At 47.6% G+C, this 18288-nt stretch overlaps 1 protein-coding gene across 2 annotated transcripts; it reads right to left on the minus strand.

Moving 5' to 3' along the window:
* Positions 1–778: 778 nt before the first annotated feature.
* On the minus strand, positions 779–15509 carry LOC136713656 (nitric oxide synthase 3). Of its 2 annotated transcripts, none has more exons than XM_066690834.1 (26): positions 15215–15509; positions 13186–13282; positions 12742–12887; positions 12422–12584; positions 11801–11892; positions 11119–11260; positions 9899–10038; positions 9326–9500; positions 8428–8529; positions 8073–8267; positions 7593–7657; positions 6983–7127; positions 6706–6810; positions 6315–6376; positions 6100–6216; positions 5207–5381; positions 4928–5057; positions 4659–4737; positions 4179–4363; positions 3708–3874; positions 2824–3034; positions 2624–2711; positions 2351–2472; positions 2056–2204; positions 1627–1821; positions 779–1523 (listed from the first exon to the last, which is right to left on the minus strand). In XM_066690834.1, the coding sequence occupies exons 1-26, from the start codon at positions 15331–15333 to the stop codon at positions 1401–1403; spliced, it is 3489 nt and encodes a 1162-aa protein (XP_066546931.1). In that variant the 5' UTR covers positions 15334–15509; the 3' UTR covers positions 779–1400. The 2 variants fall into 2 exon arrangements, with proteins under 2 accessions (XP_066546931.1, XP_066546930.1); XM_066690833.1 differs by having other exon boundaries at positions 12742–12890.
* Between the last annotated feature and the right edge of the window lie 2779 nt (positions 15510–18288).

The following is an 18288-nucleotide window of genomic DNA, read 5'->3' on the forward strand; positions in this document are numbered from 1 at the left end:
TCATATCTCTCTGTGCAAATTCTAGTGCTGACCACAATCTCAGAGCGCTCTGTACCATCTTGACACAGCAGATAACACCACACAGGAGTCAAAGTGAAAGCAGAAGAAAACACTTTTGCACACTTACAGAGCAGGGGGTTTGTTATCGCTCCTCTGTTTTGCTTCCTGGAATGCGAATGGGGGGGACAAAGCCATCGCCCCACATACCTGCTTTTACATCTTTGGCCCAGCTATTGTTGGAGGAGTGGGAGTACTTGTGCCCTGACTAGTATAACCCCAGGTGGGAACCCTGCTGGCGTCTCTAGTATGTAACAATTTTAAGATGAAGACCGTCGAAATATGAGAAACTACAGGGATGTGGCAGAAAGCCTTCCTGGTTAAATTGTTTCTTTTTGCCAGCTGGCTACCCCTGTGCTCACCTGCTTTATTGGTATGGCCCGATTGGGGTAAGGCTGCGGGGAACTAAAAGATTCATTCAGATCTGGACAGGAGGGGGTTCATACAGCTTGTGGTGAGGCTGTGATTTGTTTAAATACTTTATTATTATTTTGTTAATTTATGTAAGCCCAGGAGTTTGGTTGTTTATTATTATTAATATTAAAATTTGGGAACATTCAAAAATAGACTGCATAGGATCCTTGGATCACTGAGTGAATGGCCTCCTCTCAATTGGACACTTTCTTATGTTCTTATGTTCTTATGTAACTGTGGGTTCGCCGCTGTGGCAAGCAGAGGGGTGCAGAGATTGAGTACCAAACACGAGCCTTGAGGCACGGGCCGAGTTTCACAAAACTACCAGACATTTATTGTTGTTGTTTGTAATACATACTTGGTTTAATATTTCAAATAAGAAAACACTCCCTGAAAGAACCACCACCTTGAGTCTTATATACAGTAAATCTTATTATAAAGGAGAAGAGGCAGAAGAAATAAAATAAAATATATAAATTACAAGCACTTCTACAATCTCGCACTTTAACCAACGCAGTGAAGAGGTGAGCTGGAGGTGAAACGGCTCTCCCAGAGGCACACTGGGTTGAAAGCATATGGATATAGAATATAGAAGCTGTATTTTATATATCTCAAAGCACTGTACAAAATTAAAGTTTTTATCTGGCTGCATGAGAACAGAAGGGCAACCTGAGAGTCTCGAGAGATTCATTTATGGATTTAATTATTTAGGAATTCGTTAAACAATTAAAATTGAAGATCTTTGTATTTTTATGCTTAGCTTTATTAGATCAGTTGTATATGTGTGGGTCTGTGTGAATGCTGTCTCTTGTTCATTTGAAGGGTTGTGTGTTGCTATGGGAAAATGGGGCCGAGTGATGTGACCGAAGCACGAGTGTTGTGTATGTGTGTCAATGTGTGTTCATGTATCTGATCCAGCCGGTGTCCTGTCACAGCTCCGGCCCCAATGGCTTCTTCTCCTCCAGGAAATGGCAGCGGTACCGGATCAGGGAGGTGACCTCATGGGTGCGCAGCGTCACCCCAAAGATATCCTCGTGATACCGCGCCCGGTCCTGCAGGGACAGAGACGAGGGAGTGTGTGAGACCGGCGAGACATTCGATTTGAAAACTGATCTGACGAAACGAGAAATCAACCCTTGGCCCCCATGCCCTTACCCTGAGCCTGGTGAGGTAGCTGCCCGCCTCATTGTCACTCATGCCCCAGCGCTCCACCAAGATGTCCTGCACAGTGGCCAGCACATCCCTGGCCATGGTGACGTCGCCGCACACGAACATGTGCCCCCCGCCTGGGCCCATCGCCTCACAGACTGTGTCCACCAGCTGCTGCCTCAGCAAGTCCTGCACATACGTCTGGCAGCCGCATACACACAGATGGACAGTTCAGTACAGCACGGACAGAACAGCAGTCCTGAGCTCCCAGCCCTCCTCTGTCTGAAGTCCCAGTGTGTAATACTGGTGTAATACCGGTATAATACTGGTTTAATACCGGTGTATGTTGATTAGTGTCTGCAGTGACGATGCGCAATTCAGTGTGCCGTACCCTGGGGAAACTATAGTAGCAGTGTGTAAGTCCGGCTGCTGTACCTTGGGAATGCTCTGCTCCCGGGAGTAAGCAGTGTAGACAGCACTGATCGCCCCCCTCCTCTGGGCATCCTCCACCTCCTCCTTGTAAATGTGGTCAAACTCAGCCTGCCGACAGCCGAACACCAGCACCAAGCCCCGCGGTCTCCTGCCTGCACAGCGAGAGAGGTTCCTTGTCATCTAGATGTACTGGCTAGGTAACAGATGTGCTCTCCACAGTGCTCCCTCTCATTCTACCTCAGACACACCCCTCCCTGCCTCTCCCTCCCTCTCAGACAGACACCCTGTCTCCACTGACCCAGCTGCTCCATCTCATAGAGCCGCTGTTGCCAGAAGCTCCTGAAGGGGGCGATGCCAGTTCCGGGTCCCACCAGGATGCAAGGGGTGGAGTCATCCGAGGGCAAGCGGAATGAAGGGGCCCTGTGGAGGGGGGATGGGGACGACAAAAACAATTACATCTGGTTCAAATTCATGAGAAGTGTAAGCAAAACGAGAAGGGCACCTTCTCTCTTCACCCTTCTCTCCTCCCTCGTCTTTCCCCACCCCCCTCTCGCTCTCCCTGGAGTCCTACCCTCTGATGAAGCACGGCACCGGCTGGCCTGACTGGATCTGGTTCAGCCAGTTGGAACAGATGCCATAGTGCAAGGGTCCCTGTCCACCTGTCAGGAGATACACACAGATACTGATGCCATGTGCAGAGCGGCCCCTCAGAGACAGACAGCGCACGGTCATGCCTGACATACACACACTGTTACACACAGAAGGACTGACCCTGTGTGCGGTACTGCACCACTGCCACGGTGGCGTGGATCTCGCCGGGGCAGGCCAGGGGGGAGGAGCTAATGGAGTAGTAGCGCGGCTGTAGCAGGGGCAGCTGGCTGAGCACCAGGGAAGAGGGCAGGCTGACGGAGGGGAACTCCTCCAGCACCTCCGCCATCGTGGGCATGTGCTCCCAGCGCCACGACTCGTACTGCTCCCCTGCCTGCAGGAGCACACAGCACAGCGTCACACAAGTACACACACAGCACAGCATCACACAAGTACACACACAGCACAGCATCACACAAGTACACACAGCACAGCGTCACACAAGTACACACACAGCACAGTGTCACACTCGTACACACAGCACAGCGTCACACTCGTACACACACAGCACAGCGTCACACAAGTACACACACAGCACAGCATCACACAAGTACACACAGCACAGCGTCACACAAGTACACACACAGCACAGTGTCACACTCACACACACAGCACAGCGTCACACAAGTACACACACAGCACAGTGTCACACAAGTACACACAGCACAGCACAGCGTCACACTCGTACACACACAGCACAGTGTCACACAAGTACACACAGCACAGCATCACACAAGTACACACAGCACAGCACAGCGTCACACAAGTACACACAGCACAGCATCACACAAGTACACACAGCACAGCACAGCGTCACACAAGTACACACAGCACAGCATCACACAAGTACACACAGCACAGCACAGCGTCACACAAGTACACACAGCACAGCACAGCGTCACACAAGTACACACAGCACAGCATCACACAAGTACATACACAGCACAGTGTCACACTCACACACACAGCACAGTGTCACACTCACACACACAGCACACTGGTTGTACCTGGCTGAGTGTCTCCAGGCGCAAACGCTCCTGCTGGTCCGTGGCCAGCTGGGACAGGAGCCGCAGCAGGGGTGGCGCTGGGGGGCTGCTGAGGTCCAGCAGGTGGGACAGGGCCTGCATGAAGGTGCAGGGGGGCAGCCTTCCATCCTCCACCCAGACACTCTGACCTGGAGAGGGATCAGGGGCATGTCAGCATCAGCACACACTGAGACAGGGGCAGAACCCACACCAATAACACCCCTCCAACTGCCTCCCTCCAAACCCCCCCTGCTGAATAATCCCTCTTTATTGCCCTGCTCTTTCCTAGCTCCCCATGACAATCTGGCCAACCTCACCCACTGCTTTGTCTCCGGTGTCAGTGTATCACCTTTGATCCCCACGAAACACATAAGACACCTGGTCTCTCAGTCCTCTGGACCCTGCCACTCCCTGACCCCTCCCTCACCCAGACCAGAGGCATGCTGTGGTTACCATTCCTCTCCTTCTGGCTCTCTGTGGTGACGGTGTCATTAATGGGCGGTGGGTCGCACACTCGGGCCAGCACCGCCTGCACCACACCCTGGGGGTTGGTGGGGTAGATGCCCAGGTGGTCACCAGGTTGGTACTGCAGTTCCCTCTGACCCCCAGAGTCCAGCTTCACCAGCACTGTGGCACGACTGCACGGCACGGCACCAGAAAAGCAATGAAGTTACAAATAAAAGGTGGCTGTTTGGATCATCTTGCACATGCACGACCAGATCCCCCAGATACCCCGAGCTCTGCCCTTGTTTGCTCTGAGAAGGAGCAGACCTGAAACAGAGGCTACCACACTTTCCTGTTCCTCGTTACGGGCTGAATACAAATAGGACGACTTTGATCATTGTTATTCCCTGGCCTGTCTGTGTGACTGCCCTGCTCCACGCTCAGAAGACAGCTGCTGTCCCCCTCGGCCCCAGTGCCTGTCCTGCCTACCTGGACTTGTCACACTGCAGGTTGTGTGTAGAGATGACCTTTGCTTCAAACACCTTCTTCTTGTGCAGCTGGGAGAGAGCTGAGGGACACAGAGACAGAATCAATACACACACACACAAGGAAAACAGCACACTCGGTACCAAGACAGACCCCGCACTTTGAATGTAATACTAAAAACAGAACAAGGAGGTCGGGGCTGAGCTGACCATACCCCTTCCTGACCAATTCCAAGGGTGCGGCTTGGCTGTGCTGTGTGCTGATTGGCTCACCAGTGACTATGGTGGTAGGCGTGGCCCTGATGACGGTCCTGTAGGTGTGGGGCTGCCATTCGCTGGAGAACACATCCTCCTCCTCCTCCAGCTCAGACTCCTCCCCCACACAGAACGTCTCGCAGGCCGCCTGCATAGAACCAGACGCACAGCTGTATTATAAAATATTGGATACAATTTTCAAAGTGTGTGGCCTGTCATGCGTTGATCCCACTCCAGTGCTCTGCAGGGGTCCCAAGACCCCTCAACCCCACCCAACCCAACCCCCCACAGGCTCACCTTGAACACACCCTTGGCCCAATTCCTGAAGGACTCCTCCTGGCCACACAGCTCGTCGCCCTCCCCCATCTCCAGGATGCGCTCGCCCCCCAGCTCCTCGAAGCGTGTGTCTACCGCGTGGGCAAAGGCGCAGAAGTGCGGGTACGCCCGTGAGCCCAATCCGAACACAGAGAACCTGTGGACATAGCCAGAGGCAGGGGGTAACTGACACTGGCATACACCCACACCACAGGCCACCCCCCAACACGAACACACCCTTAAAAAACACTCACACACACACACACACAGTGGCAATACCCTCCACACTCGTTTACCATTTTAATTCTCTCACCTCAAATTTTGTGCTCATCTGAATTTTGCAGCATTTTTATGCAGCAAAATACTTTCCCTTGTTAATGTGTTGTGTAGGCTGTGTAAGGTATTTATTTAGGTTTGAAGTAGGCTGGTATGAAAGTATCTGTGAGTGCCGTACTTTCCAAGCAGCTCTAAAATGGTGTAGCGCTGCACCTCAGAGTGCTTGGGGAGCTCCAGAACTGCTCACTTTTGTTTTTGCCACTTATAAGCATTACAAGCAGAATCTACTGTTTTGTTTTAATATGTTTCAAACTAAAGATAGCCTTTAGTTATGTTGGTTTCAAGACTGATGGAAAGCATCGTACAGTGCTGGAGACTTTTCCCAGTGGAGGAATGCCTGGAATGGCTTCCCAGTTGCTTAGTGACTCCAAGTGCTCAAATACAACACAGCAACAGGCCTGTCTGGGTTAAATCCACTGAGCAGAGCCTGACTGTCCTGATTGCAGCGCTTGACACTGAGTCCCGGCTTACTGGTCTTTCGCAAGAGAATGAACCCAGTGTACTGTGAGTTGATCGATGTACAATGAGTATGTCAGTACCTCATGGTCCCCAGTGGTCCTGCACTCTCCGTGTTGCTGGACAGCCGAGGTCCTCTCTTCAAGTGCTCCAGAATGTCATCCATCTTGGACAGGCTGTTAAAACGAACCTTGTAGCTCCTGCCGAACCAACCGACAGGACACTGTCAGGAAATCGTGACCCAGAGCCCATTCCTCAGCACACGCATGGGTCCACACACTTCAGATACCCTACTCACCTCCTCTGCTGAGACTCGGACGAGCTGGGGTGTGACATCTCCATCAGGGCTTTGGAGAACATCTGCAGAAGAGCAAGATAGGCATGCTTCACTGCATCTCCGCCACGGATAAGACACTCAACAGCCGCCAAACTAACTTCTGGAGGACAACTAATCATCCAGCATCAGAGACCAAGACCAGTGGCCAACTCCACAAAACAGAACCCCCTACATATAAAATACACACAATCTTTCTCAGCATACACAAGGATGTTGCCAGGTGTCAACACATACATGTCCTTATAGTTGGCACTCTAAGGACCCCATAGAGTAGTCTGTTTTCTGTTTCTTCCCCATTTTGTTGCTCTACCTCACACACATAAAGCTTGACGGTAATGGGGTGGGCAGTTACCTCTCCATTCTCAGGAGGGTCTCCATTTCCAAAGGTGCTGGTCACCACCAGGACGAGGTTCTCATGCTGCAGGTTCACGATGTCGTAGTCATCCATACACACCACCTGCAATGAGCCGCACACCTCGAGGTCAATACCGTCCACTATTCATTTCAGCTGCTCTAAGTTCTACATGAATTTATAATTTGTAATTTATGTAGATGTCATATTGTTTGATCAACTGATTTTATTGATCGGCTCATCGACATTCATTCTGCACTGCCCCCGGTCAGGTTACCGTAGGGGCGAAGGCTCGTTTGAAGATGTCCCTGAGCATGTTCGCATAGGTCTGCGAGCGCCCCGTCTCCGTGGCGTACAGGATCCGCGCCTTCACCCTCCGTGCCATGGCGTGGCCCATCAGGGAAGCGGAGAACTTCACAGCCCTGCGACACAGACACGCACAAGCGCACACACAGGCACACACACACACACACACACACACAGGCACACACACAGACAGAGACACACGGTCATCACGGCTGTGTTTTGGGACGCTGAGCTGGAGCTACACTCTGCTCAGCCCTGCAGCACCAATCACAACCCACACCGACGCTGCTCTCACGGCACGTCACTGAAATGCGGTGGGGATTCGGTAACGTGACAAGAATGTGTTTACAAGAGACAACAGCTCATTAGCCAGAGCAGAACAGCGCCTCTCAAGTGTCTTTATAAACATCCTGAAAGCCCAATACAAATATGCCACGGTAGAAAAGACTGGGTTCCATACATCACACAGAAATGGAAAGCCTCTCCCTGGGCACACCAGAACAATTCAGAAGTACAATGTGTCAAACCCTTCCAACTAAGCATGGCAGATGGTGCTAACAGTAAATAAGAGCCAGTCTTACTCTGCAACCTCTTTGAAGGTGATCTTCTTCTTTGCACTGAATCCGGGCAGGTTCCAGGGGTCTGGCTGAAAGGCGCAAAGATAGAGAGAGAAGAGAGTGATAGGACAAGGGAAAGTGGGGAGACAAAAGATATATGAAGAGAAAAATAAATGATCCACAATATATGAATTTAAAGGAGGTAGCCTACAAATTGGTTGCAAAGGAATTTAACAGATTAAAAACTGTTGAGAGGTTCAGACAAGTCCTGTGTCCCAATGTTCCTCTCATGTGTAACCACAGCTCAGCTCCTACATTGTGGAACTGCCACACCCTGACCAAGCCAGACTACATCAGACAGCTGCTGGCATGAAGTTGACTTGATGTCTACAGTGTCCATCAAGTGAACCAGCTACAACAGTCCAGAGGGCAACCTGTGTCTAGGTAGTTGTGTGTTTCTTACTGTTGTGTTTTGTCTGTGTGCAGCCTAGTGTCCTGAGTTACCTGGTACAGGAAGGTGGGCGACAGCATGTAGCTGAGCATCTCCTGGTGGAAGACAGGGGTCAGGCTGCCGGACAGCGGAGGGACAATCCACACCCAGTCAGCCGGGCAGCCTCCTCGCGCACGGTACTCATTGTCCAAGTGCTTCATGAAGGACTCGGTGGCCGCATGGTGATCCACTATGGTCACCTTTGCCTGCTGCTCTCACACACACAGGCAGAGACACACACACACACAGTGGCAACAGGCAGAGACAGACACGGGCAGTGAGACGGAGATCTGAGGTTCGCGTGTGGTGAGTATCTCTGTGCGATGCGCCGGTGTTTGTGTGCTGTGTGCGTCGGTGTCAGCGGGTCACCTGGTAACTGTGCAGCACTGCAATGTTGATCTCCACCATGGCTTTGTCCTTCCACAGAGACGAGGTCTTCCTGGTGTCCAGACCCATGCGCCGCCCCACCTCCTACACTCACACACACAGAAGAGCACGACACCACCTCAACACGCTGCCTTTCTAGATGCACAGATACGCATGGGGGTCCCCAGTCGTGGCTACCACCCCAGGAGCATCAGCACTGCCTTAACTTGTCATTGCATGAGATTAGGAAGTAGTTGCTTTTTAACTGCTACAAAATGGGCTGTCTGAAATGAACACTGTAACTGGTCCTCCAGGCCAGCAGGTGGGAGTCTGGAAGAAATTCAAAAGCTACATCCCGCCAAATCATACCTGGTTGTGGTAAAAATGTATCGAGCTCTAAACAAAGGGACCTTTTGTGCTAACCTTAACAGTGAAGAATCTGGATCAAAGACAATATGGCGAATGATTTGAAATGCTTAATTTAACGCCTTAATAAAGGAAACAGCATTCTTAAACTAATCAAATAAAGCTTGTGGGTGAAGGGAGGGTGGTGGTGAAAAGCTGCAGGCTGTTATTTTTCTGTGCCTACATTTCTGTCTCACTTGAACTACGTACCAGAGATCATTATATTGAAAACCTGTCTGTTTCTTGCCAGAGCTTCACTTCCCCAAACCCTCGCAAAATTAGGCCTGATCTCTGTTCACTCTTGAATCAGTTCTCAACTAGTCCAACTGGTCTCTGTTCAGACTAGAGCTCGCAAGACCCTGCAGATCTCTTTCCTGCGACTGCCCTGCATGCCTGCTGAATCTCTCTGTTTAAGGTCAATGTTGTCATTCTTTTTTGCCTGTGTTGCTTTGCTGTTTAGATCACTGGCAGCTGCTGGCAGCGCCTGATGCCATACCTCCAGGATGTTGTATCTGTAGTTGTCACAGAAGTTTCTGACGCCGATCTCGGAGCCCATGTACCAGCCGTTGAAGGGTGTAGCAGTGAACTCCAACCCACCGATCTCCAGCAGCATGTTAGCCACGGCAGGGAGGCCATACCACCGCAGATTCAGCTCTGCAAACCAGGGCAGCCTGCCACACACAGCACAGTTAGCACACAGCACAGCACAGGACACAACACACAGCACATAGTACACAGTAGCGTGTGCAGGTCGGAGCCCCCCGCTTGAGACTGAAACCACGCACCACACAGCCCCACCCAGTAGAGTGTTAAACCCGCAACGCACATGCACACAAAGAGCCCTGTCACAACAGCAACACCCAGCAGAGCACCCGTCCTGCACCCACATAGGATTAACACCGGCACATCTGCATCTGGCCCTGTGAGAGGCGCCACATGCCACACACACACATACATACAAACATACATACATGAATCTCACAAGTGCAGAAGAGTTAGATCAACTCATACTCAGACAGACAAGCATATAGACAGATATACAGCAAAATACACAGAGCATGAGACTCACGTGGGGTGTGTGATGGGCACCTCCAAAACCAGCTCAGGGGGCAGACTGAAGATCTGGGGGGGCTCCCCACGGGCCTGCAGGATCAGGGGCAGCACGTCAAAACGCCCCCCTCTTGGCCGCCAGCCCATCTGTACGCACAGCTGAAGAGAGACGGGGAGGTTACTGTCACCTTGGCAGGGGGGCGTTGTGTCAGTGTGAATGAAAACAGGTCAATGAAAACAATTTTTTTCTTCTTCTATTAAGTATGAAAAAGTATTTGATTGAAGTCAGAACTTTACTGCAGTGGACAGCACTATTATCAGGTGTAAACTCCTTTATGAAATTGATCACAATGGGACCACATTACTTTATGCACTAATCCACATTATGCATTAAAACGACATGCATTTAACCGAAGCATGTTTAAAACTTGACCAGCTGCTTGCTGTGCAATAAATGCAATTAACAGTCAACAGCATAGCCTAACGTAACATACACTACATGGCCAAAAATATTTAGTGGATTCTGCTATTTCAGCCACACCCATTGGTGACAGGTGTATAAAATCAAGCACACAGCAATGCAATCTCCTTAGACTAACATTGGCAGTAGAGTGGGCCTTACTTAAGAGCCCAGTGACTTTGAACATGGCACCGTCACAAGTCAGTTCATCATATTTCTGCCCTGCTACAGCTGCCCCAGAACTGTGCCAAATACACAGTACACATAAGAAAAAAAAGAAAACAGATGGGCCTAGTGACCCGCGTCTTTGTTTCTGTCAACCCGATAAAACATTTATTGTTGTATTTTCTGTTTGCTGGTTTTGATTTTGCTGTATCTTGAATGAGGAAACAGACTTCATTTATTTCCCCGATTACTGCTATCTAGGATTGTGGTTAGTACTGCATTTGTGTTAACTCAACCTTAGAAACCATTCATGTTAATTCAACCGGAAACTTTATTATCTTAAATTACCAGCATGAAAATAAATTAGCCCCCCCAGATGGAGCCCCCCCAGATGTTCACTCTGCATGTCGATTCTAGAGACCAGAGTATTGATACAATATCATGAAAAATAGAATTGCAATTCTACATTAAATCGTGTATCAGCACAGCCTTATTCAGCAGACGCAAAAACGGCAATTTCAACAACAGAAGCATCAGAACTATCAGTATCAGTATCAGCAGCAGTCACAGTAGTATCCCTATCGGTGTTGATATCAGTATTGGTGGCAGCTAACCTCGGTGAGCTCCACATTAGAGGGGTCCCCGATGATGGAGCCGTCCGGCTGTCTGTAGCCGGCGTATCGAATCAGCTGGGGGTTCCACACTCGGAAATCCCCGTGACCCTGTGACCTCTGAGGGAACACCGTGATGGCAGACCTGTGAGGACAGGGACAGGGGGTTGTGATGTAACTGACACACGAAGAACAGTAAAGGGTATTTTGTAGCACGTAGGCACGATATTAGACCTGGCTGTGCTGCAAGGATGCTGTCTCTTCCCCCGTGTCTGAACCCTGTCGCACATTTTTCCAGGAAACACAGACAACTAGACATTCTTCATTCTGTGCACCTGCAAAGCGAGACTGAGACTAACAAAGAACCCCCTTCTGTTTTATCAGGTCAGATTATCACCTGGAACACGGAACATGTCTGGAAAATAATAGACCATATCAGGTCACATTGTCACAACTGTCGATGAAGGAACTATGAAGAACCACTTTGTTATAAGATATTCCATCTGATTCACAACATTTCCCAAACTTCAGCACTAAGCTAAAGGGGGTGAGTTTGCGCTGAGGAAAGACGTGGGTTTAAAAATTCAAACTAGTGACAGGGATGACATTAAGAGACCGTGAGGAAAGACACAGACCTGGCAAGAGCCACGGAAAACAGATAAGAACAAGCTTGGGAGAAACTGACCTGAGGTTGCCCTTGTTGGTGGCGTACTTGATGTGATTGCAGATGTGGGTGAACATCTCCGCAGCTGAGGAGCAGTCTCGAGCGTCAAACACCTGCAAACGCACTCAGTGTCAGGGGCGGAGGATACTGCTCACACACAGCACACTGCACTCATCTAACAGTAACGTTATACAGTCATGGCGCATCTTAAGATCATCCCCCATGTTTATTAATTCCCAAAAGCCCCATGCCTCCCTATGGCCCTGCCCACCTGACCCTCTTCAATGTGCGTGGGTCTCGGACACCCGTTAGAGAGTGGGTGTATCAGAGCATAGGAGTGCGTGTTTATGTGTGTGTGTGCGAGTGTGTGAGTCAGTGTGTTCACAGTGCAGCAGCAGAAAGCGGGGGTGGGGGGGTGTTAAGCAGCTCCAGAAAGGCTAAGCAGGGGCCACACACAGCGATAAACATCCATCTACTGAGGCTCTTGAGCTGTCACCCTCTCCCTCCTTCCGAACACTTTTTCAAAGCTGTTTACTTCAGCCAGCCTAAACAGTAAATGCACGGCCTTCCACGGGCACAGTGCTGACCATGCGCTGCTCTTCAACACCACCACCCCTTCCGTCCCTTCCCTCCCTCCTTCACCTGTAGTTTAGACCACTGGATGCGCCCCACGCAGCGGGGCGCGTTCCTCCAGGCCTGTTTGGCCCCGAAGATCAGCTCTGTCTCCTCCAGCTGATAGGACCCAGTTGTGATGATCTCCCTCTGCACCACGCTGAGCCGCTGCTGGTGAGCCTCGGACTGGGAGCTGCCAACACAGAGCACCATGTGACCACCACGCACTTCATACGCACATGGTCACTGCACACTGTAGATACTGCACACTGTATAAACGCGCGCTAAACACACAGCACACATGGACACAAACACACAGAGACATCTCTCGCCGCTTCTCTCTCTCTCACCGTTTTATGGAGGTGTAGTAGTGGTTTATGAAGTCTGTGGCTTGGTCCAGTAGGCTGACCTGGTCTGGGGGGTGTTCGGGAGAGCGGCGCACCATTGTTGAGGGGTACATGACGGAGCCCAGACACCGGCGCCCTCCACAAGCCATCTCCTGCAGCACGGGGGGAGAGAGAGAAGGACAGATCGACACTGACACTGACTGATCACTGCAGCCTGACAGGGGTCGAAGCAATGACTGGGCACTTCCTCTCAAGACTCTCGTTAACGACTTAATTGATCGAATTCACCACACTCTCCAGGTCAAGCAGCTGGAGCCCTTTCTTGGGGTTGATCAGCTGCTGAAAACTAAACAAGCATGTTGGACTGACTGGCCCCCTCTCGCCTATAATCTTTTGTGTTCTCCAGTTCCTCTCCATCAGCAGGTAATCACAGGTGTCTAGACTCACCTGGGTGGTCTTCATGTGCAGGGTGTCATACAGCGACTCGCCAGTTTCCCAATTCTTAATGCGGACATACTTCTGCACCTTGCAGAGGGAGGGTGAGCTGTGGGGAAAGAGAGGGAGAGGAGGAGGTAATCCCAGAACTTCATGCAGGAGACTGGGCTTTCTGTCAACATACTCCAGATCAGAGCCTGTCTCCAGCTCTCACGGTGATAAATTATAGTTTCTCACCTCCAGGAAACCAGGGGTTTAAATGTAAAGAGTCAACTTGAAAAACTGCAGCTCATTAAGAACAACAGACTGAAATGAATGTATCTGTTGACTTTTCTGAAACAGTTGATTTAAGTTCCTTATCTTTGTTTTTCATTCTGATAACTGCGAAGTTTCCGTAAATTTGAGTGTGTGTGTGTGTTATGTGTGTGCACATGACCAATTAAAGAGATTGCCTGTCAAATAAATTAAACCCATGTTAATTGGGACTTAATGAGACAGAGAACTTCATTCCAGGACAGGTCTCTACATCTCACTGAATCTCTCTGGGTCTAGAAGAGTGTGCTGCGGCCCCAGGCACACTAATCAATCCACGCAGAGCTCAGGGCCACAGGGTCACAAGGTCACAGGGTCTTGTGCTCACTGGATTGTCAGGACTGGAGAATTCCCAAGTCTGCCTGCAAAGACTCACCTATCAGCATTTGCAGTGATGCGTTAACTGATAACTGAATGTTTCTCAACAGATCTGGATTCAAGATACACACGCACACACACATACATATATTTCCATTTAATTAACTTAAGAGAACAAAATCTAAACTGCCATAGAACTCCATGGGTTAAAACATTAAATATAAATTTGACTCATAACTTGATCCCTGCACTAACAAGTAATGTAGAAATTGTTTGATGTCTTATGATACCATTTGTATTAAACATTTAATTTATGACACTTTGCAACATGGGTCAGTTGTACCTTTCATGACCTGATTCTATATAACCACCTTCCAGCAAATACACACGAAATATCTGTTCACACTGTACCTGTAATTTAGCAGATTATTCCCCTAAGCGGTTCAGCACTCCTGGAATTAGTGATTTCCCTGATGCCTGTAACTCTTATCTATGACTTCAGCGGATCTTGTCTTGTCTCCATTTGTTAGATAGTAGAACTAGGATGTATGACTTGTATTTGATATGAAGAGTATATTTTATCTTTGTACTTCTGTAATGTTGAACCTGTAATTGTATTAGGTTTGATTTGGAGTTTTGTACTGTTGTATTGATCTTGTACTCTGTGATTCACCCTGGATTAGGGTGGGCCAATAAATCAATAATAATAATATAATGACAAATTTAAAAGCATAACTCAGTTTACTTAGCCAGCAATGGACAGTAAGGCTTTTAGAACTTTAAAGTAATAAATCAGGGGAAACATAAATTAATCAAGTGAGTAATGTAACACCCTGCTCTGCGTGTTCAAAATTAACAATAACAATCGCTTTCTCCACACTACACCCATAACAGCTGGAATCATCGGCAATCAACAGCACTCAGCGACACAAATCTTATGATACAGTCCGAATGCAACACCCATATTCTAGAAGAGCCACAGATCTCGAGTAACTGTCACGACTCAAACCAACATGCTAGAGTGCAATGTTTTGATGCAGCCCAAAACCTTCCTCAACGGAGCATGACCGCCCCAGACTGGAGCAGCCAGTTCTGGGGAGCAGGGGGTTTAGTTCAATTCCACCCGTCCTTCTGAGCAGAGAATTAAACAGAAGCTTTTTTAGGTTCTGTTTTCTCCAGTGTGCGTAAGAACACAGAAGTCAATGCATTTTAAACACTTTCCCTTTTTCTATCTCAATACATTTAGAAAGGAGGAATCGAACAATGTGAAGCATGTAGCCCACATGGCATGTGTCCGAGTGCCTGGGCTGTGCTGTGCAGGGTGCGGGTGGGCAGGGACAGTGCCCAGACTTGTGCCAGGGCCACACACCATAAACAGGCAGCCCTGAGCTCCACAGCACTGTTCACTCACCAGTCTGATGCAGAGGAACCTGCGGTACCGTTTTCCCTCAGTTGGGTGCAGTTCCTGGGGCCAAGGGTCCCGTTCTGGCCTGGGACAGCACTGTCTATAGAGGTCATCTTGGAGTTCATTCTATCTCTCTTTCTCTCCTTCTCTTTCTCTGCCTCTTTTTTCGACCACGACTCTTATACACTCACAGGACAGACACTGCCTCTGGTCCCTCCTTCTCTGCAGATGTCTGCTCTGTCTGTCTGCTCCTCTCAGTCCCTCCCACTCTCACACAGCCTCTCTCCTTCCTGGGACGCACTGTGTTTACAGTCTTGACACACTGTTTGGGTATGAGGCAACTTTTTGTGAATTGAAACAGTTCTTGCTCCCCCCAGGATTTGCATGCTGAATCTCTCTGTGGTCTCCGCCACGTGGGGTGACAGAGCTCAGACCTTGTGCACTTGGTTGTTTGTATTTTATTTTCTTCTTGGTTGTAAATTTTTTTCTTTTCCTTTTTGTGTATATTGGCTTTAATCACTAATTGCGTCCACTGTTGATTTTTTGATTACATTATTTCTTTTTTTATTTGATTACTAATGAGGCCCACCCACACTAATTCCAGTGATGCCACTTCTACGCACCTGTTCCTCTCCATTGTCAGTTGACGGATTTCCCATTTCCCACTCAAGAGATTGTTGGAAATTCACTCGACCATTTTGAAGTGACCAAATGTGTTGTTGATATACCATCAGACATAGGCGGACTGGCCATTAGGCAATTCTGGCAAATGCCAGAAGGGCCGGTCCATTTTTTAGTTCGGTGGGAAGGTCGATTCCCAGTAGACACCCGGACTGCATATCGCCAACCCCCACTCCATGGCCTAACCTTGTGAAGAAACGCATGAAGGGAATGAAAGAACCAGTTACGCAGGACATTAGGTCAACTTACAGCTGTATGGTATGTAAATTGCTGTACTAACATTGTCCTAATCGCGTCTGTATTCTCTTTGAAAATACTCTTAAGCCTTTGCAGCCAACGCATTGTAATTTTAATATACATGACGACAAGATGGTTTACAGCAGGGTTCAAAGGGGAATCTTATTAATATATGACCCATTTCAGATGTCTGTATCTTCAGTTCTACAAATGTAAAGGTGCTGTTATACAATTCACCCGAAAGCGAAACACATTTGATAACACGTCTAAATTACAGGATATGGTCGAATGCATTATTTATCAATAATGAGATGTATAATCTGAAATGTGTATAACATACATACATACACACACATAGAGCACAATTAGTTTATCTGGTTTTACCATGTACTGTATAGGTATGTGTTTGGGTAACATGAACATTTTTGTTTTATTCTATAAATTACTGAATGGAGTGGCTGCCATACATGTAGAGATGCTGATTTAAGAAAAATTTGCAGTGGTCTCTTAATTTTTTCCAACCGTAAATACAGTATAGATATTATATAACATAGTAAATGAACAGTGTCGGCGTCTTCTGTGTTTTTTCTGTCAGTTCAGTGTCCCATGCAAAGGTCTGCTGCTCAGTATTTTTTCTCAGAGTTCCCTGGAAAAGTTCTTCTCTGGACTCCACTTTGTTTATTGTGGTCCACATTTTTTTCTTTTTTAAGTCTGAACTTAGCATGTTTATTTTCCTATTAACTTGGTCAGGCGAGTGATTAATACCCATCAAAAGAAGTCGCCCGCTATCCATTTAGACAGCAGCGTTCGTATACTTCCTTCCATTTCTTTTTGAACTTCCATACAGTTTGTAAACAGAGCTTTCATTTCTGCATCAGTTGCTACATCTAAAGCCGACATTTTGAATTCTACAGTCAACTAATTAGAATTGGGATTCTAGAATATGGGATTACATAGCACAGTGGTTCTCAAAGTGGGGCCCCTCAAGGTGGCCCCAGGAAGCCGTGCATAAAATATACAACTTAGGCCACATTTTATATGTAGGTTATTCTTGTTAAAATAGTGCATTTAAAAAATTGCCATTAATCAGTAGACAAAATATTGACTCCTACTTTAAACAGGAAGTGGTATGAGTTTGAAATTGCCAATTTAATTTAAAAATAAATAATGTCATTACCAATACAGTCCGTGCTCGGTATCCCATCAAATCTTCACACTTTTCAGAATTAGCTTTTCACCAACAACAATTCATAACAGACAATAAGTCACTGACAAAACAGTGTGCTCTATAAGTTTTCAATTTAGAAATCACTACTTATAGAAACCAGGTGAGGCCACAATATATCATAAGCGGTGCTAAAAACAAATAGAGCTATTAATAAATCATAAAAAACAAATACAGTACATATTCAATTCAGTAGTTTACTGTCTCTTTTGATTTAGATTGAATACTTCTTATGTCCTACAACGATTCCAAAACATAGTTTTATTAAATCCTACAGTTACCCACAGCAGTTGTAGTCCAATTTTCAACTCTTTAATTTCACTCCGCTTTATCAATAACTCGAAAACGAAAACGACCATACCCAGAACGTACCACTCTGTCAGCATGTTTCGTCATTCGGCACAGAAATGAATAGAAGAAAAAATCTATAGAATGTTTACTAGCTACACACTTTAATTTGACCATAGAGCAGTTTGAACTGTTTTCATTAAAACTCATTATTAAACTGTGCTAATTTCTATGAAGATGTCAGCTAACAAAATTCATCAGTACATTTGGGACTAAATACAGTGAGGGAAAGAAAGTATTTGATCCCCTGCTGATTTTGTACGTTTGCCCACTGACAAAGAAATGATCAGTCTATAATTTTAATGGTAGGTGTATTTTAACAGTGAGAGACAGAATAACAACAAAAAAATCCAGAAAAACGCATTTCAAAAAAGTTATAAATTGATTTGCATGTTAATGAGGGAAATAAGTATTTGACCCCTTCGACTTAGTACTTGGTGGCAAAACCCTTGTTGGCAATCACAGAGGTCAGACGTTTCTTGTAGTTGGCCACCAGGTTTGCACACATCTCAGGAGGGATTTTGTCCCACTCCTCTTTGCAGATCCTCTCCAAGTCATTAAGGTTTCGAGGCTGACGTTTGGCAACTCG

This window comes from Amia ocellicauda, chromosome 18 (genome assembly GCF_036373705.1).
Source record: "Amia ocellicauda isolate fAmiCal2 chromosome 18, fAmiCal2.hap1, whole genome shotgun sequence".
In the NCBI taxonomy this organism is placed as follows: Eukaryota; Metazoa; Chordata; class Actinopteri; order Amiiformes; family Amiidae; genus Amia; species Amia ocellicauda.

Excerpts from the sequence above, each read along its gene's own strand:
- LOC136713656 (XM_066690833.1), bottom strand. The coding sequence starts at position 15,333 with ATGAACTCCAAGATGACCTCTATAGACAGTGCTGTCCCAGGCCAGAAC. Across the intron at positions 6,217-6,314 it reads TCCGAGTCTCAGCAGAGGAG|GAGCTACAAGGTTCGTTTTA; the intron begins GTGAGTAGGGTA and ends TTGGTTCGGCAG. Across the intron at positions 2,712-2,823 it reads GGTGCAGTACCGCACACAGG|GTGGACAGGGACCCTTGCAC; the intron begins GTCAGTCCTTCT and ends ATCTCCTGACAG.